At 38.0% G+C, this 18,959-nt stretch overlaps 2 protein-coding genes across 4 annotated transcripts in view; one reads left to right on the top strand and one right to left on the bottom strand.

Annotated features, from left to right (window-relative positions):
• ESF1 (ESF1 nucleolar pre-rRNA processing protein homolog) overlaps positions 1–13,788 on the bottom strand; it is a 32,894-nt gene extending 19,106 nt beyond the window's left edge. The window contains exons 1-13 of one of the 3 annotated variants that reach the window (XM_040552472.1): positions 13,690–13,788; positions 13,545–13,591; positions 12,443–12,506; positions 12,315–12,354; positions 11,887–12,239; positions 10,885–11,578; positions 10,004–10,135; positions 9,750–9,967; positions 8,847–8,960; positions 7,526–7,626; positions 5,703–5,855; positions 4,143–4,257; positions 3,023–3,161 (exon numbers count right to left, since the gene is read on the bottom strand). In XM_040552472.1, the coding sequence (XP_040408406.1) occupies positions 3,023–3,161; positions 4,143–4,257; positions 5,703–5,855; positions 7,526–7,626; positions 8,847–8,960; positions 9,750–9,967; positions 10,004–10,135; positions 10,885–11,578; positions 11,887–12,239; positions 12,315–12,354; positions 12,443–12,496 (2,113 nt within the window). In that variant the 5' untranslated portion in view covers positions 12,497–12,506; positions 13,545–13,591; positions 13,690–13,788. Of the gene's footprint in view, positions 1–3,022; positions 3,162–4,142; positions 4,258–5,702; positions 5,856–7,525; positions 7,627–8,846; positions 8,961–9,749; positions 10,136–10,884; positions 11,579–11,678; positions 11,804–11,886; positions 12,240–12,314; positions 12,355–12,442; positions 12,507–13,544; positions 13,592–13,689 lie in introns of those variants that run through there. The other 2 variants (XM_040552470.1, XM_040552473.1) reach the window with 2 other exon arrangements.
• Positions 12,119–17,836, top strand: NDUFAF5 (NADH:ubiquinone oxidoreductase complex assembly factor 5). The gene is made up of 10 exons (XM_040552474.1): positions 12,119–12,237; positions 12,442–12,505; positions 13,544–13,591; positions 13,690–13,793; positions 14,172–14,211; positions 15,290–15,487; positions 16,004–16,064; positions 17,085–17,168; positions 17,492–17,574; positions 17,716–17,836. The coding sequence occupies exons 3-10, from the start codon at positions 13,574–13,576 to the stop codon at positions 17,800–17,802; spliced, it is 675 nt and encodes a 224-aa protein (XP_040408408.1). The 5' UTR covers positions 12,119–12,237; positions 12,442–12,505; positions 13,544–13,573; the 3' UTR covers positions 17,803–17,836.
• The last annotated feature ends 1,123 nt before the right edge of the window (positions 17,837–18,959 follow it).

Genomic DNA, 18,959 nt, shown 5'->3' with positions numbered 1-18,959 from the left:
TACTCTGTGGGGCAGAGCAAAGCAGCACAGCAAACATGATCTTTTTATTGCAAAGATAAAAAAAACAACAGCACAAAATCTTAGGCATCAACACCATGCTGCTTAATTTGAAGCATCGTTTAAAATGCCATAAACTAAGTCATTGGTGCTCACAATCAAAATAGCAGTTACGGGCTTGAATTTGATGCACACCACGAAGTTTTACTAACCACAACAAATGCATCCAAGCAACAGAGAGTTCAGAAGCAATGTAAAGGAGATGCTTTGTGCCCACAAACTACTATATACCAGGTCCATGAAACTGAAATACATGACATTACAAAACTGTTGTATAACAACAACATTCATAACAGACATTTTAAACTTGAAAAATATAATAAAAACAAAAATGGATCAGGGCAACAAAAGCTGTTTTTAAATAAATCATACAAATAAATAAATGAGATGGCCAGAACATTTTTTTCCTTCTTATCACACTCCTACCTTTCCATTCAAACAGCTATTTTTCCCTTTTGTGCATAGTGCCACATAATTCTGCTGGACAAAATCTTGCTTTGTATCTTATAACTCAACGGATAAAACGTCAGGAACACGTTACGGACATGGCAACACCATTCCTCTACTAACAACTTATTTCTCAAAACCATCATTAGGAACTACACAATTTAAGGTCTAAAACGTGTTAGTTTGATAACATAACTCTAGGTCAATCTCTCTCCCTTCCCAGAAACAGAAGTTTACTTGAAATTTCTTCAGTGTTGCTCACTTATGGATTCTATCACCACTCTGTAACAGACACTGTTCTTTTAACGCAGCAGTAGCTTTGAAAACCTGAACTAAGAAAACTGAAATACTTTTCTCTGCAGCTACTGCTCCTATTAATGCATTTTACTAAGCATTACTAGAGAAAATTAAGGTCATGGAGGTGCAGCTTATAAACATATTTTTATGTAATATGAGAAACAAATGGACATTTATCCTGCCAAGATATTGCCAAGTCTGCTGCCAGCAAATTTCCCAACTCCATAACCAGAAAAATCTGTCATGCTCTTTTGCATGCTTCAAACACATCTGATTACAACAACCTACTTTAATGCTGTATAAACCCATTTTAACATCTGCTTGAAAGACTTGATTAAGGCTTAATGACATGTTCTTTTCCTTGTAATTTAGGCTATATATATGACCAATTAAGAGCAGACTGATTTTTAGATTGAAAACAAGTAAAGTAATTGAGGAATTTGCACCATACACAGAAGACTTTAAAAGTTACATGACATTCTCTTCCTATTTTTAAGAAGCAACAAGAATCCGAAAGCAATTAAAATTTGCTGCCGCTCCAATCTTTCATAAGGTTCCCTTAAGCACATTCTGCAGCTCACCTTCCCCCTCACAAAGTAAGACTTTGGAGTAAAGCTTTGGAGTACCAGAAGTCTCATACCACAGGTTTTCACTACTGTCATTCACACTGTGGTTACCCAAGAAGAGCTACTGCTGCGCTTAAGGACCTTTGTACAATCTACATCCTCCCCAGGGCCCTCTAAGGTCTGCAACACGTTCCATGTCCTGTCTAGGGTATCCCAGCAAGCCCAGCCTTAGGACAGCTTCTTCAGCATGTCCTTGCCCTGCAGAGACTTTAGTACGTATACAGAGGGCCATGAAGATGGCAAATCACTACATACATAACACTATACCATACTATTACTATACTGTATAGTATTATATACTAAATACTACAAAATAGAATTTTCCAGTTGAAATATTACATTACCCTGAAAAATAAAGGGAGGGGTAGGAGAAAAAAAAAAGGAAGAAAATTATTTTGTACTTAGAGGCCCAAGCTACTAATCATAAAACAGCCACTTAGGGACTAAATCTTTAGGGAAACTCCTGATCCCCCACCATTTTATTTTTTTTAAATAATTTTAAAGTAAGTGTTACTCAAACTCTACAGAAAGAAAGCTTATTTTTATTCAGAACTGAATGAACCTGATAGCTACCACAGTCTCTAGAAAAGTCAGTCAAACGTACAATGAAGTCTCCTCTTTAACAGAATTATCGATATCGGCGAAAAAGAAAATGAACTATGATTTAGATGAATCACAATGTTTCTACTTGAAACGACTCCATTTATAACCATTATGTTTGGCTTAATTAAACATTAATTACACTAGGTAAAGAGATTTTGCATGACAAGTGAGAAACAGGAAGCTCTTTGAAAGCGAGGTTTAAATATGAAAGTCAAACTGTCTCACTTATCAATGCTCTAAATAATCTGTAACTCCTAAATCAGCTGATATACTTCACAAATTCTATTGCAGAAGTGCAATAGAATTTTGTCCTTTGTCTTCGAAAAAGGAATTTGGCCATTTTGAGGTCATAATGGTGATGTTATTTATCTGGAGAATCAGAATCAGGTCTGTATAATGAATCTCAGCTGTGGCTTTAAGAGAAATTTTAGAAGTTTGAACATGTGTTTTCTTACTATGGATAGAAAACACTGGAAAAGTTTGTTTTTGCAGTCAGTATTTAACTCAAATAAAAACAAAAACAAAACAGAAATAAAGAAATAAATGGGCGGGAAAAAGGAATGTCAAGTCCCAGTAAATCTGAGGAACTCTACAGCTGCCATGTTACCAGGCCTAACTCAAAGATTTACAGAATTTTTCAAGAAGTTTTCCATTATCTGTCAGCATTCTATCATCAATCCATTTATCTCCTAATTGAAAAGACTGAATCAAAGATACAAATGTGCTCACCACCCAGGTCATAATACATATATAGAAAAGTAGGTATACACCATTTTCAGAGATGTTTAGCTCTGGAGCAAAGATAGGTTATTTTCAGAGTAGAACTTGACCATACTTTCTCTATAATGAGTATAAGGAGTACAGAGTATAACGATTCCCTATAAAAGGAGACATTCAAAGCATTTTCTGATGATGTGGAATTTATACAGTATTTTGAACATGAGTTAATTAAATGTAGCTACTGACTTTGTGAACAACATTTATGTAGGTACCTTGCTGCTGTTCTTCCTCTTCTTCACTAGATGAAGCCAAGTAAGCTTGAAAATCCATGTCAAGTAGCTCCTCTTTTTTAAAAGTTCTGTTAAGTGACATTACTCGTTCGTGATCTGTTTCATCCCATGTTATATCTACCTTAAAAATAAGAAAGCCACTTCTAGAAGCTGAAGCACTAAATTAAGCGTGTCAAGACAGGTTTTTATAGAAAAAAAATGATACTTTCTACTTAAAAAATGTAAACCTATTACTAATGTTGCTACAGAACAATTACCTATAATAATAATTTATTATAATAGATTTAATAATATCTTCTTCAAAATTCTTCAGCAACAAGAGTTTCAAGGAGCTTTAACTACATGGAAGAATGAAGTCTCCTATTGCATTCAAGTGTTCTGTAACATCAGGTCACACAAACCAAAATCTCTGTAAGCCAAGTTTCCTTTGTGGCAGCAGATACTGGTATTGAAGCAGCAGCCTCCAACTTCTCTTCTCTTCTCTCTTCCTCCAGCACAAACTCATTCCTGGAATCAGGCATGGATTGCAATAGGGACAATAAAGTGTTTGCGCAACTGCACCCTCAACTAGGAAGATGAAACACATGACTGAAAAATGATCCTGCAGAAATTACTTGGTTCTCAACTAATCACTTCTCCAATCCGGTTCATTTCATGGCCAGATGAACGTTTTGGCTGTCACATAAGACAGTAGAAATGGATTGCTACAAGGAAGGGAAGCAACTGTTTAAGCCTGACACCACCACCAAAAAGCCTCTTGAACTACACCCAAACATCCATTTTCAGCAAATTAGAAGATTTAGTTGTGGATAACAAAGTTAAGTCCATGCGCAACTTGTAAGAGGGGTATTACGAGGTCAAAATGTAGTATTCAATTTCTAACTGAAAAGCCGAACCTCTCATACAACAAAATTCAAGCTTATATATCAGGTCACAACTTGCGACTCTGTAGCATGCCTGCATCTTGCAACATATTGGACGTTTCTATTTTGAAATGCTTAAGACAAGCAGGAAGCTTTTCCCTATCACTTACATATAATTTAAAATCTGACAATAAAACTAAACAAATTAGAAAAACATTATGAAAGCATTGTAAAGATACCTTTGATGTTCCCATAGCAGCAGATGTGAAGTACTTTGGCTTATATACAGATACATTCGCTTCTGAGGCTACATCTTTTGGCTTATCATCAAATGTAACATTATCTGGAATAAATCTTAAACGCAGATAAAGCATGTTATTATTCAAATATACTGGGAAATTTCATAGTACAAGCAGTCTAAGGTTTTCACAAATATGGTACGTCAACACAAAAGAATTTGCTAAAATATAGTCAGTAAGCCTGAGAAGGAAACCAAAGCAATACACAAGTGCCACACACACACATTAACTGTCTGGCTTTTGCACAGCTATTCCACAGATTTTCAGTCTTTAACCTCACCATGTTGGGGGAAGTAAACTAAACAATTTGCAGTTTGGTAGTAGGCAGAGTCAGGGTGGTGTTTTGTTTGTTTGTTTTGGGGGTGATTTTTAGTTTTCAAGGAATTATGTTTTAAGAATTTGCTTTACAGGAAAGTTTATATTAAAAATTAGGAAGAAAAAAAGTAAAATACAATTTTAAAACAGACGAACTAAAAAAATCAAAACATTTTAAGGAAGCCTGGTACATCATTAACACTACAATTAGTAGGAAAAAAAAATTTAGAGACAACTCTTGTATCCACCAAAAGTTAGATTAAATAAACACCTTTGTGCACTACATGTGAAATTAAGTTATTGAGTTATTTATTTTTAATCACTACAAATGTAATATGATGAATACTATTCAACACTAAAATTTAATAAAGTGGAAGATTAGGAAAAGGATTGGGGAATTTCAAACAGCTGTCTGCTGTAAAACGTTATCTTTCTGTGTTTAGAAGCAAGAAAAGTTGTGCGTTTATTTGGCAGAGATGACCTCCTCCAGAATGATTCAAAGGAAAATGAATTAAACTCCTCTAGACAATGATTCAAAACAAAAAAGTTATCTTTCACCAATTTCCAAGAGTGCCCATTAATATGGGTTCCAGTAGACAAAGCCAGCTTCTGTCCAAACTTAACATGATTTAGTAGCCTCACTTCTGCTCAGAGCAGAAGACTTTTTGGTAACAAAAGGAAACACTAACAATAAAACACCACTAGAACTTAAAATTCTTATTCCCAAACGTGACTTTTGAAATATTAGAGCTTCCAGCTTATTCACAGGAACTAGCATAGTAATCTATTGCAGCTTCAGGACAACATTCTTGCCCTGTGGTAAGCAACCCTGAAAAAGCACGAGAGCAGCAGTATGTTGTCCTGTTTTCTCAACAACTTGAATTTTACCAAAAGGTTGAAGACTCATCCAGAACATTTTACCCGAGAATAATCTCTATTCAGAGCTCCTCTCAAACTTGCAATTTTCCAGTAAGAAAATGAAACTTTCCAGCTCAAGGGAAAACAAACAAACAAAAGAACTCCACACCTTACCAATGCATTGCTTGCCTAATTTAAAAATTAAATAAATCTCATTTTGGTTACAACGCAATAATGTTTAGTTCAAATTATTTAAAATTGGTTTTAAATTTATTGCCCCCCTCCCCACCCAGGATACGCATGTAAGACAGTCAGCATTGAATTTACCTCAGGTCAATAAAAGAGCAGCTACTTTCAAATTCCAACCCATCGCATTCCTCATAAATTTTATTGGCTGTTTCTGGAGAGTCACATTCTACAACTGCATAGAAGTACTTCAGTCGTTTAAACTGATGCTCCCTTAATTTTTCCCTGTAAAGCCTGCAAAAGTAGAAAACAACACAATCAACTTAAAAACATGCACCATTCAAACACTCTCCTCATCTTTTACTACAATTAGATGTTAAACAGCATGAAGTTTTACAAATACCCATTCAGCTTTACCCAAAAAAACTAATTCATAGTTTGATTAAAGGAGGTGCTGTTTCACTTGGTGCTTTTATAACGGTATTTTCCACAAGATGAGCTAACATGCTAGGACTGGAGTCATGAAATTCCCAACTTTTAAATGACTAGCAGCGTTCAAATCACTTGAAGACATTATGCAGCAGCAACTCTATCCAGCTCTGCCTCCTACAGGCATCATGAGGTCAGCGTCTCTGCACAGGGCACACAGGGCAGCATCTTTGCATGCACCTATGCATGCCACAAGAAGTACCTTTTAATCTTTCCTGTCGAGGTGTCTGCACTTATTTAGCTGAGATGGCACCTGAAATCCTGGCTCTTTGCAAGGCTGATAAAAAACATTTTCATATAGAAGTACCGTTGCATGTTAAGAACATTAACCAAAACTGCAAGACTGTAAGAGGACAGGATTTCAGATCCTCATGCTGGAGAGAGACAATGTAGGAGTAATGAATAAGAAAGTGATACGGCTGAGAAAGGGAATCAGGATACCAACTTCAGTAGCACAGGTGGTGCTGTCGTCACAGAAGATGAAGCAAAAGTTAAAAAAAAAAAAAAGCAGAAAAGAGGTTGACAAGTAGATGAATTGGTGAAAAAACGGAGGAGACAGATCACAGGGCTGAGGTCCTGGCCTGTAACTGTAAAGGGTATGTGCAGAGGTATCACAGAGGTGCCTGAGATATCTGGATTTCCATTCATTATGTTTGAGTGTCTGGAGCTCACTGAGCAGTAAACCCAATACTTTAGGGTGCACCTTGAAGCACAGAGTGAAGCTGACTTCAGCACATGCTTTAAGTTCATTATACAATTCCCTGATGCACCAGAGACTTTCTGCAAAGAAATTTACACCTGTTTTAGAAGCATCCAGATTTTCCAAATATAGGGCAGTCCAGTGGGATGTATTATACAAAATGGGCTCCACTCAGGTTGCCAAACATCTGGAAATTCTGGAAAAATATTAAACCAAAACCTCTCCAGTTCCATATAGACAAGACTTTCAAGCAGAACAAGAGAGGAGGGGAACAAAAGAAAAAGAGACATGCCTGAAGAAGCCTGGACAATGTTAGGCCTGATGAGCTCAGCCTAGTAAGCCAGGGCCGCTGCAGGTGGCATTCAGGAAGTCTCAACCTGGGAATTCTTGGGCTAAGTTATGGTCCCTGTTGGTTACGCAGATAAAAGTTTCAACAGTAAGCAACAAAGGGAGTTTGTTGTATGAATGGCAATTTGCAGAGAAAAACATTTTAAGCTCTCCACACACTTGTTCCATTTATTACTGCAATGAGCTACGTAATAAAAATTTTCAAGTCACTTATCAATATGAAAATTTTCTCAAGTTTTATCATAACGCATCTATTCAATGCATTGACAATGTACATGGGACAGGTTTAAAATCTCTCTCAAAAAAAGATATAAAATTAATTTGTCCACAGGAGACTCCCGCAAATGAAAATCTGCAAAAAGCAGCTGAACAGGCTTTTCACTAGGAATTAAGACTTCTATCTCCCATTTGAAGATTAAATTAATACCCGTCTTTTTCTGTGGTATTCTCTGGAAGATCAACTAGTTCTGCAGGTCCTTGTTGTTCTTCCTCTTTCAATCTTTCTTTTCCGAACTCTGAAGGATAAATCTACAAATACAACATCACAAAAATAAATTTTAACTGCAGCAGCATAATGTATACCAATTAAGAAAAAAATCTCACCAAGCCTTTTAGAGTTCACTGGTTTTAGAGAAAGAAAGATAAAGCCATCAATTCCACAAACTTTAATGCCCTCTTAGTGTTAACTTATGGAAAAGACTGGAATAAACAGATTTAGAAATGAGAATGTTTTCAGACAGATGAAGAACAGAAGCCCTGACATCTTACTGTGGCCCATTTCAAAAAGGACTGCGGTAATAACGCTTCTCAAAAAACTTCTGCTGGAAGCAGATACTAAAAACAGAAAAATAGGACTTAACTATCAGAATTTAGTCAGTTTATAAACTCAAAATTGATGAAAAACAAACCAACCTCTGCAATGATAAAAGGGACTGTAAAGCACTTGAAAATTACCAGGTTTAAGGTTGAGTAATGTACCCCATAGGCTACTGAAAATTAAACTAGCTACAGAAATGTAGGCTAGGACTAGACTAGGACTAGACTTGGAGAACTTCACTGTTAAGCTCAGCAGAACAGCGTTTGGAGCCAGCCTCATAAAGACAAGGTGTTAACACCTTCAGAATTTATCTCTACATACAACTCCTTTGCTGAGAAGAGTCTAGAAGACTCTAGAAGGCAAGACATATGAGCAGCTGAGGTCCGTTGGTTTGTTCAGCCCAGAGCAGAGCAGGCCGAGAGGAGGCCTCATGGCGGCCTGCAGCTCCCTCACGAGGGCAGCGGAGGGGCAGGTGCTGAGCTCTGCTCTCTGGGGACAGCAACAGGACCCGAGGGAACGGCATGGAGCTGGGACTGGGGAGGGTCAGGCTGGGTAGTAGGAAAAGGTTCTGCACCTAGAGGTGGTCAGGCACGGGGACAGGCCCCTCAGGGAAGAGGTCATGGCACCAAGCTGACAGAGTTCAAGAAGCATTTGGACAATGCTCTCAGACATAGGGTCTGATTTTGGGGTGGTTCTGTATGGAGCCAGGAGATGGGCTCACTTGTCCAGCTCCCTGTCAGTCCTTTTCAACTCTGGATATTCTACAATTCTGTGATTTACTTCTAACACAGCTAGTTAAATTGCAACACATACAGTTTCTCATTTATCACATTAATTTCGTTTTTGGTTCTTCCGCAGAACTCTCTCTCTTTGCAGGCTTCCCCCCTCTTTCCAGTAAAAGTCATTACCTCTTTTAGAAATCAGGTCTTACCTTAACATGAAATATAGTCCCTCCTTTGGGTAAAAAAGAATTAAATAAAGCCAGCAAGTCCTTAGCCTTCAGCCTATCCCAATCCATGTTACAAACTGCCAGTCTGCTTGTAATCTGAATGGGAGAAAAAAACAGGACAAAGTTTTTAAGTTTAATTCCTGTCTCCTTTGTGGAATACACAACTCCCTAGCAACTGCTCTTTAAAAAAAATTGAGTCAGCAACAAACTGCAGAAAACATAAAAGTAGTATTTTCCCCAAGACTCAGTATCTCTTAAACTAGCAAAGGTCAGAAACAGCAATCAACAGAGCAGGTAAAAGGCCACAAATGGTGAAGCACCAACTGGTGCACTGGATTGCACCAACCACAGAATTAGGACTGCGTTTATAACATCAGCATTTAGGACTGGGTTATCATCACATGGTTAGTCATAATAGCAATAAATATCAGTGTTACAACAGCACCACACTACTGCGATTTCGTATAAAATAACTGTGTTCAGATTGAAGTCCTGCTTCGTTGTCTACTAAGTTCTTAACTTCAAGTATGAATTAAAAAAATCAAATTAGAAAAGTGGAAAAGAATAAGTAATAAACATAAGCAGTATTATTTAAATTCCAGAATTTCTTAAAAAGCTCAATTCCATTTGTTCTTTCACTTGCAGGTAACATTCATAGATGAGCCTCTGCTTAGATGCAGAGGAATACAGGAGAGAAAGCCCAAGGTCTCTCATGCTCAGCCAATTTCAGGATGGCTTGCATTTTGTAACGAAAAATGCTGAAAAACCACTATGAAAAATACTTTCATGAACAGTTATATAAATGAAGATCCACAATCAACTCATAACAACGTATGTCTTTGAGGTAATCACATAGCAACTTTCCACATGCAGATGTAGTTTTACCTCATCTCCACGAGGAGCATCTTTGTCTAGTTCACCCCATGAATGCTCAATCTCAGGCTCCTTTGGAAATAGACCATTTAAGTCCTCATCATCCTCTGAGCTTGTTTCAATGTTCCCTATACCTCTAGCTAGATCAGGCCCCGTATCACTTTCATCGTCTTCTGAACCACTATATTCTTCGCCTGTTTCTCCATCATCTTCTGACTCCTCATCCTCGCCTGTTTCTCCATCATCTTCTGACTCCTCATCCTCGCCTCTTTCCCCATCGTCTTCTGACTCCTCTTCTTCTGTTTCTGCATACTCTAAGTTTTCTCTCTCAGAAGTTTCTTCCTCTAATTGGCTTTCACTGACATCACTTTCATCACAGGTGTCTCTGTGCACAGTCCCTAAAATATAAACATTAAATATCCATTTTTATGTTGTAACTACATACGATCTTTTACAAGGAGGAAAAAACAAAGGTTTACTTTGTATGGAGTTACAAAACCTCTTAAGTACATAACACAAGAACAGGCTATATCATGGAAGTACAAACAACAAATCATCAGTATTGCCTCTTCAGTTTGTCTAATTTATTGCTCTTCAGTCCTACAGTTGTATTAGCGAACTAACAGACTATTATTATTTTATTCTAACTATACATACAGAATCAACAGATTAAAAGCTGGGTTTTAATAATACAGGCTATATGCACAGAGATAGTATAAACAGAGTTGTTCAAGTCACCTGTTCTAACTCCCTCTTGTAGTAAGGGCTTATACTGCTCTTCTTATGCTTTCACTTAGTGACTGTTGATATTAAGTTCTCATGGCATCAGACCTTATATTCAATATTCAGTTTGGCAAATACACAAATGTATGCAATACAATACATCTTACTTTTCTAACTACCCTAACAAACGATTTCAGCTCCAACAAAGGAGAGGACATTGTTGTCCACAATGTTACAGAAGTAGAAGCACCAACTCTGTGAGCAGCTGACCAACTCTGATTCTTCGGCAACACTGAACCCGAGCTGGTTATTTCATGGCTCATATTGCGGGGAAAAAAAAAAAAAAAGATTTTCTATGGATAAAACAACTGCAACAACACACCTATAAATATAGGTGAATTTACCTGTTACTTTAACAACTAACCTGATTGTTTTGTTTTTCCTCTTAGGGAATGATCCTTCCTAGGAGCTTTTTCTGATTTAGCACCACTTGGCTGTGAAGGCTTTTGCTTGTTTTGAACCGAAACCAATCTCCCTCCTGATTCATTTCTTTGCTTGTTTTCCCCTGGGGGTGAAAGGTCCTTGTTTCCCTGACAGCGATCAATTTCTGTTACAATTTTCTTAGAGTCCTCTTTCAACTTGGTCCTCAATGCAACTTTCTGCCCCTCATTTTGATCATTCAGTTTTGTCACTACTTCACCCGTCCGGTCCGCCCCTTGTTTGGTTAGTTTACTCTCTTTCCTAGGGTGACCATCAGCGAGTGGTTTTACAGAATGTACTTCTTCTTTAGACTTAGCTTTTTTCTTCTTTTTTTTCTTCTCTGTGCGTACTTCACCATCATCTTCGGAAAATTCAGAGTCAGACTCTGACAGGGCATAAAACTTCCTGAGGTTCTCCACAGAGGTATAGTTAACAGGGCGCCCTCTTTTATCCACCGCGCACTTGAGCTTGAACCTCTTGTCGTGAAACATTGCTCGGAACCGCTTGTCGATCTTGATTTTGCGATCTTTTTCTGGCATCTCCCAAAACCTGGGATCCCTGGTGACGCGGCTAAACCGCTCATCACTCAGGATTTCCTGCTGGGATGCCATTTTGGGTGTCAATGGAGGCTTGGGTAACTGGAACACGAAAGAAAAGAAAGCAGTTTGTATTCGAAAAAGTATAATTTTAAATGCGTAACTGGAAAAAAAAAAAGATTAATAAAGTCAAGTTTGTAACCCCCATCTAAAAGGATTCCCCAAGGAACGCGCAGGGAAAGCCGCAAACCCTAGTGGCAGCGGTGGGAGAAGGACTCACGGCGAGCTCAGGCTGCCCCCCAACAACAGACCCTGCCACTGACTCGCACCCACCGCCCAGTAACGACCGTTAAAACCCGGTAACGACCATTAAAACCGTTAACAGCCCCCACCGGACGGCAGCACCCCACCTTAGCCCACCACGCGCAGCTACCACAGCTACGGCGGCCGCAGCGGGTCAGCCCGCTCCCAGCCAATCCCGCAAAATGGCGGCGGCGCGCATGCTCGGGGAGGCGCGGAGGGGAAGAGGCGGGTGCGCGCAGCGCATCATGGCGGCGGTGGGGCGTGTGTGGCGGCAGGGGGCTGTGAGGTGGGGTGGGCGCCGGCTGTGGGTGCCGCCGGCCGCCGCTGCCTCCTCCTCGCCCCCTACCGCCACCTCTCCGGGCGTGCTGAGCCCCTTCGACCGGCAGCTGAAGCGGAAACAGAAGAACTGGGCGGCGGTGCAGGCGCAGCAGGCGCAGTGCGAGTACCTGCGGGAGGAGGTGGGGTAGGGACGGGGATGGGAATGGGGATGGCACCGCGCCCCCGGCGGCGCTGACGGCCGACTGTCCCCACAGGTCGGCGGCAGGGTGGCCGACAGGCTGCTGGACATCCCCAGGTGGGTCTCGCCGCCTGGCAGCTGGAGGCGTGCTCGGAGCGGGGCTGGAGGGAGCGCGGCTTTAAACCTTTTTCCGCCTGTCCTCCAGGACCTTCCCTCTTGCTTTGGATGTGGGCTCTGGGAGAGGTTACATCGCTCAGCATTTAACCAAGGTACTGGTGTATCTTGCTTCGAAGTGCATGTTCAACCGTCTGTTTTCTAGGAGGGCTCTGGTGTAAGTTAAAATAACCTTCTGAAGGCTAACGAGGAAGTTCCTTTACTTTTAACCTTATACACGTACCTCCAGTCCAAAGATGCGTCTTTGGCAGAATCTGTTACAGTAAACTTACTGAATCATAGAATCATCCGTGTTGGAAAAGCCCTTTAAGATCAACTAGTCCAGCCTTTAACCTAGTACTGACAAGTCCACCACTAAACCGTGCTACTAAGTTCCACATCTACACGTTTCTTGAAGACCTCCAAGGATGGGGACTCAACCACTTCCCTGGGCAGCCCGTTCCAATGCTGCACAACCCCTTCAGTAAGGAAATTTCTCCTAATATCCGAACTACCCCTCCCCTCGTGCAACTTTAGGCCATTTCCCCTCACCTTATCACTTGATGCTTGGGAGAAAAGCCTAACCCCCACCTCGTTACAAACACCTTTAAGGTAATTGTACAGAACGATAAGGCCTCCCTTGAGCCTCCGTATTTTCAAGCTAAACAACCCCAGCTCCCTCAATCTCTCCTCGTAAGACTTGGACTCTAGATTTGAAGATTAGACAAATAATAGTGCAAGGGAAGCTACTGTTGTGGAGTAGTTAACTTTCAGTCCTCAGTTGGGAGGTATGTATTTTTCGGTCAGTCTTTGTTGCACACACTTAATTGTCAGCAAGAACTATCAGTATGGAGATTTTTAAAATGTAGAACAGTATGTCCTTCATAAACCATGCAGTGTGTAAATGGACTTTGCTGTCTGCTATTCTGTGGTTTATATCTGACTGAACCTCAAGGTTCTTACTACTTTTACCTCAACTGTTTTTCCAAGGAGCAATTGCTAAGTATCACACTAGGGGAGAAAAATACCTTCAGCTTTATGAAAAGTTTAATCAAGTGTTAGAAATTCCTTATACGTGTTAAGTGTTCAAAAATAACTCTTGTCGATTTATAAAACAACTCAAATGGTTGACAGAGTTTCTTATTTTATTTCAGGAAATAGTCGAAAAACTTATTCAAGTTGATATGGCAGAGAATGTTTTTGTAAGTGTCTTTCTGAGTGTTAATGTACTTAATTCCATAATGCCGAAAAGCAAAAGGAATAAATATCTGATGATGTTTTTATTATAACCCAACGTTAGAAAAACGCTGTAGAATCTGAAGTACCTACAATCAACATTGTAGCTGATGAGGAATTCCTTCCTTTCAAAGAAGATACATTTGATCTTGTTGTTAGCAGCTTGAGGTATGTGTTAATCATTTATTGACACTTAGATTTTTTGGATAAAGATGTTAAATAATGTTCTTTCCACACTAATACCAAAAAAGTAGTCCATTGGGCAACAAGTGCTGTAAGTCGTGCTGTATGAAATGTATTTACATAGTCAATATGAGCATACATTAAGAAAAAGTGGTGTCCTGATGGTTCTTAATATTTATTTATTTACCTCAAGGCACATGTACCTTCTTTTTTATTTTTCACTGCATCTTATGCCAGTGTTTCAGAACTTCTGCAGCCAGAAAACTTGTTTGTTGATTTGACTTTTGAAACATACTTAGCATATACATTTTTTTGCCTTTCCCCAAAACTTTATTTACTCTGCAATTCTTTCTGGTATTTCAGTTTACACTGGGTGAATGACCTTCCTAAAGCTTTTAGAGAGGTAAGAAACTGTTTTTAGCGTAACTATTTTTAAATAAAAAACAACACTTACCATTACTTCCATTCAGAGCTGTATATATTTCCTGTTCTTTAAATAAAATAGGTACATAAATAGCTCATGCTAGTTGGGTATTTTTTGCAATATTTCTGGCAGTTTGAGGAGTACCAGTTGATACTTCTATTAATTTATTGTCTCAAAGCAACTTAGGATAAATAACTACAAAACAACACGTTTGTATAATATTTTACAGTTTTAACAGCTGAGATCATGGTAACTAATATAAACTGAGTCAATGCTACTGATTTCATTGTCAGTTGCACTTAATAGCTTTCTAAACATTTTCTAAATCAAACTAGTCCAAAGCTGGTTTATGGAATTCGTGTTCAATATTTGCCTCAGCTATCTATTTTGAATTACAACTCTGATCAGATAAAAGCTTTCTGATTCTTATGTGAAGCAAATATTTGTAGAGGAGGAAAAACCACAAACGTTACTGAAAAAAACCTGATTTGGGGGTTACCTAAGCTCTTTTTTGCAGATGAAAACTTTTTATTTTTATTTTTAAATCTCCTGGCTTTGGCACAGGAGTGAAGAATATCTTTTCCAGCTGGGCGTTTTTTCCTTTATTTCACACATGTATGTACTATCCTATTACATGTTCGTACAAATAGGAGTACCCTATTACAGAATAGTAAAAATAAGAATTATAATGCCCACGGTATTTGTTTTAAATAAATAAATAGTAATAAAACCAAGCTTGGAAAGAAATACATTATTTTATCTGGAAATTTGGAAAATTGAAAATAGTGTATTTTGTGTTTCCTGGTTGTGAATGTAATTTCCAGTGATTCTCTTTCTTAAGAACAAATAGTCTCTTCTGAGAACAGATTACATATCTTGCAATGTTACCAAAAGCTTTGGTGGTGCAACTTGCCTTGTGGAATAGTCAATATTAAAAATCTGTTAAAGATATTACAATGATTACTTTTAAGTTCATAAAAAAAAAAAGCTAAGAATGTCTTAGTTGCGCAGTATTAATAAAAATAAAAGAAATAATATCATTTTTGTTCTGTTGTAGATTCACCAAGTTCTTAAGCCAGATGGAGTATTTATTGGTTCGATGTTTGGGGGAGACACTCTGTATGAGCTTCGCTGCTCTTTGCAGCTAGCAGAATTAGAGAGAGAAGGAGGTTTTTCTCCTCATGTATCACCGTTCACTGCTGTATCGGACTTGGGACATCTCCTGTCAAGAACTGGCTTCAACACTCTGACTGTGGTAATTATTAAAAAACAACAACAACAAAAAACAATCAGAACAACGTGGAACATCAGAACTGGTGCATAAGAAATGCTACTTCCAAGTACATTACTAATGTGGTGCTTCTTTATTTCTGCATGTAGTGCACTTTGCTAAGTAAGTTTCTGAAATAGCCTGAACTAAATTTGTTCTTGGCTGTACTGTGATTTTTGAAACCCACAGAAGAGTATCTTTGGCTAGTGGCCCAGTAGAATTTGCATGGTCTTTGTGGGGAGAGGTGTCGCAGAATGTTAGACCTACTTGAAAAAACACTCTTGCTGTTTCTTCTAAAAAGAAGAAGAAAATAATGGCACTTCAATTAAAACTTGATTGCATTTGAGCTACTAAACAAAATTCTTCAGCAATGTTGAGGGAGTATATTTTTCTGAGAAATACATGGTTCTGTTTGAACAGAAGTAGCAGGATCTGAAAGTTGACATAGTGCTTTGTTTTTAATTTGATATGCTCTAAAATTAAGATTCTGAATTCTTTCAGGATACTGATGAAATTCAAGTAAACTACCCAGGGTTGTTTGAGATAATGGAAGACTTGCAAGGCAAGTATATACTTTGGAAATATAAACATTTTCCGTATCAGCGATACAGATGCACAAGAGTTTCAGCATGTTTATTAACTTCAAATAAAACATATTGTAATAGTGAAAGCATTACATTTTTCCTGATACTAGTGCGTAAGGAACGTAAGCCCATCAGTACACTTTTATTGGGAAGCAAAAATCAAAAATTTGTACTTGTGGTCTTCTGTAAGTTTTCTGTTGCTCTTTTACTACTGTTCTTTGTAAGCCTCCTCAGTGTAAACTGCTGAAAAGCCCTGAAAGGAAGACAGAAGCATATATCCAACATAATGACTTTTTTTCCCTGTGAGCTTGCCTAAGTAACAGGATGTTCAGGACACTGCTTTGGAGTGAGAATAAATAGACCCTCAAACTAGAGTATGAGGAAAACACACACAAAAAAAGTTGTGCTTAACAATTGAGTTGGTGTTCATTTGTCATGAATTGCAAGGTAGTTGTTGGTATGCAGTCAGTAGTTACTTACGGAGCAATTCAGGGCATCTTCTTATTTCAGGTCATCTGCTGTTGTGTAGAGTTAATACCTTAATGAAAATAGAACTTTAATTCCCTGCAGAAGCATTCAGATACAGTAAGTGATTAAGGAGAATTATCTAAGATTAGGTTTATGATTATTTCTTACTAAAAATCTTCTGGGGTATTTAGTTTTGATGATAAAAATACGAGTGGTGTCTGAACAAACACTTTGTACTTGGTGGGTGAAAAAAATTTATTAGAAAATCTAAATGCTTGAACACTCTTGCTGGAAGGTAATAATCTGAAATCATTCCTAGCAATACAAACAGTAGATTGCAAAGCAATGGCATTAAGAGGCTTGGATCTGTACAGGTAAGAAACTTCCATGCTGTAGGTTGTACTCTTACAGTGAGATTCAGAAGATTCTGTACTTACTCTGGTGTAATAAAAACCTGCCATTAGTGCATGACACTTAACTCATGATATATGCTGTATCTTCTTTTCCTTAAAGCTGAAACATATTTTTAGGTATGGGGGAGAGTAATTGCTCTTGGAACAGAAAACCTCTGCTTCACAGGGATACGATGCTGGCAGCTGCAGCAATATACCGAGGTAAGTATTTAATAGGTGAGTTCACCTGAAATGACTTTACGAATGTATTTTCCATGTCTTTTCTCCGACCTCTATGTAAAATAAAACCATTTTGGAACAGAAAAAAATACTATTTTAGCACAGGTATTTTTAACCTTAATTATAATGACAGGATCTGAACTATATTGATATACTAGTAAGGGATATTTTTATTGTCCCAAATCTTTCACTGAGGGTCACTATGATGAATATGTCATACTTGGTTCTGATGTTTTGGGAACTGATTGTTTCTTAAAACTGATGTTCTGTATACCTTTCCATTTTCTCCTTTCCTGTCCTGGCAGAAATGTATGGAAATAGCGATGGCACGGTACCTGCAACATTTCAGATCTTCCACATGATTGGCTGGAAATTTCATGAATCACAGGTAATGTGACGCCAAACAATTTTCTCTTTGAAGGTACATTTTGAAATGACTGGTATTTTAAAGGTTTTTTGCAAAATAACTTTTTTTTTTTTTTTTAAAAAAAAAAAAAGCCCTGAATTTTCTCTTGTTTTTTACTCTTAGGCAAAACCTGCCCAGAGAGGTTCTGCAACAGTTTCACTTGGAGATCTGGCAAAAATAGATGGACTTCTTACGAGAGAAAAAAAATAGTTCTTCATGAGAAATAAAGTTGTTTTGATGTTCCTATAAAACTTCTCAGTGTGTTTAGTCTCCACTTGTACTTACTGTAGGACATTTTGAAATGATAGCAATCTGCATGTAGCAGGGGATTTTTTAGTGCCTATGCTACAACATCAGCTGTGTAAAATAGCATTCTTTTTTTTTCCAGATAAATATTTGATAATTTTGATAATAATTTTGATAATTTGATAAGTATTCTAAGTGCTCAATTTGATTAAATGACTGTTCTGAGATGTAATGCCTCTTCGAGTATTTCAATAGCAAAGACTGCTCCTAGTATGAGTTGCAAGTCTCAAGCGTACATCACCCTGCATTGTTTTCAAATTATTCCTAAAAGATTGTGGATCATAAAGAATAATAATGTTTGGTGACAAATGTATATATAAGGCATACTATAAAATATATTATCACCAAATACGCAGACCTAACCTAACATGTTTTTTTTGTGGGTTGGAATGGAAATTATGGCTTCATAGTTACTGTCAGTATCGTTTGAAATTTGAATGTTTGACTTGCGTAAAAGAAAGTAATTGAGTAAGTGCTGTACTGTAAAAATGTCTTCAGATGCTACTTTTCACCTATGTCACGCACATTCAATTACTTCTTTCTCCACTTGCAAAGACAGAAATAATTGTTTCTGAAACAAGTGGGAGAGCTTAGCTATAAAGAAGGCTGTATGCTTAATTCTAGCTTGAATGTATCCTCATTAGACTAAGTTTATTGAAAGGAGTAGCTAGCAAAAAAGTCAACTAGCACACACGTGGACTTGCACGCTTCAAACCAATTAGCTTACCGTTGGCATTCTCTGGAGTTGGTATTTTTTTTTGAGTTGCAAGGCATTTCTACACATGTATATCACAGCATTTGACAAATTAGAGGTGGTACTTTATCTAAATATTGGTTTAAAATCACATTTGCATGTTATTTTCTGCTTTTCTACCTTTAGAGACTGAAAAGTATAAAGTATATTTTTTCCCCCTTTAGCTGTTGCATGGGGCTATGACCTTTCCCATATATAACTATTAGCAGAAATTGAACTTAGTTATGAATATGGCCCATTAACCTGAGATGTTTACAAAAAATAGTTTGCCCAACGATTTCACTTGATCGTAGCATTGATAGAGAAC

This window comes from Cygnus olor, chromosome 3 (assembly GCF_009769625.2).
Source record: "Cygnus olor isolate bCygOlo1 chromosome 3, bCygOlo1.pri.v2, whole genome shotgun sequence".
Taxonomy (NCBI): Eukaryota; Metazoa; Chordata; class Aves; order Anseriformes; family Anatidae; genus Cygnus; species Cygnus olor.
The sequence above is the reverse complement of the archived record's forward strand: the minus strand, read 5'-3'. Positions and strand labels throughout refer to the sequence as shown.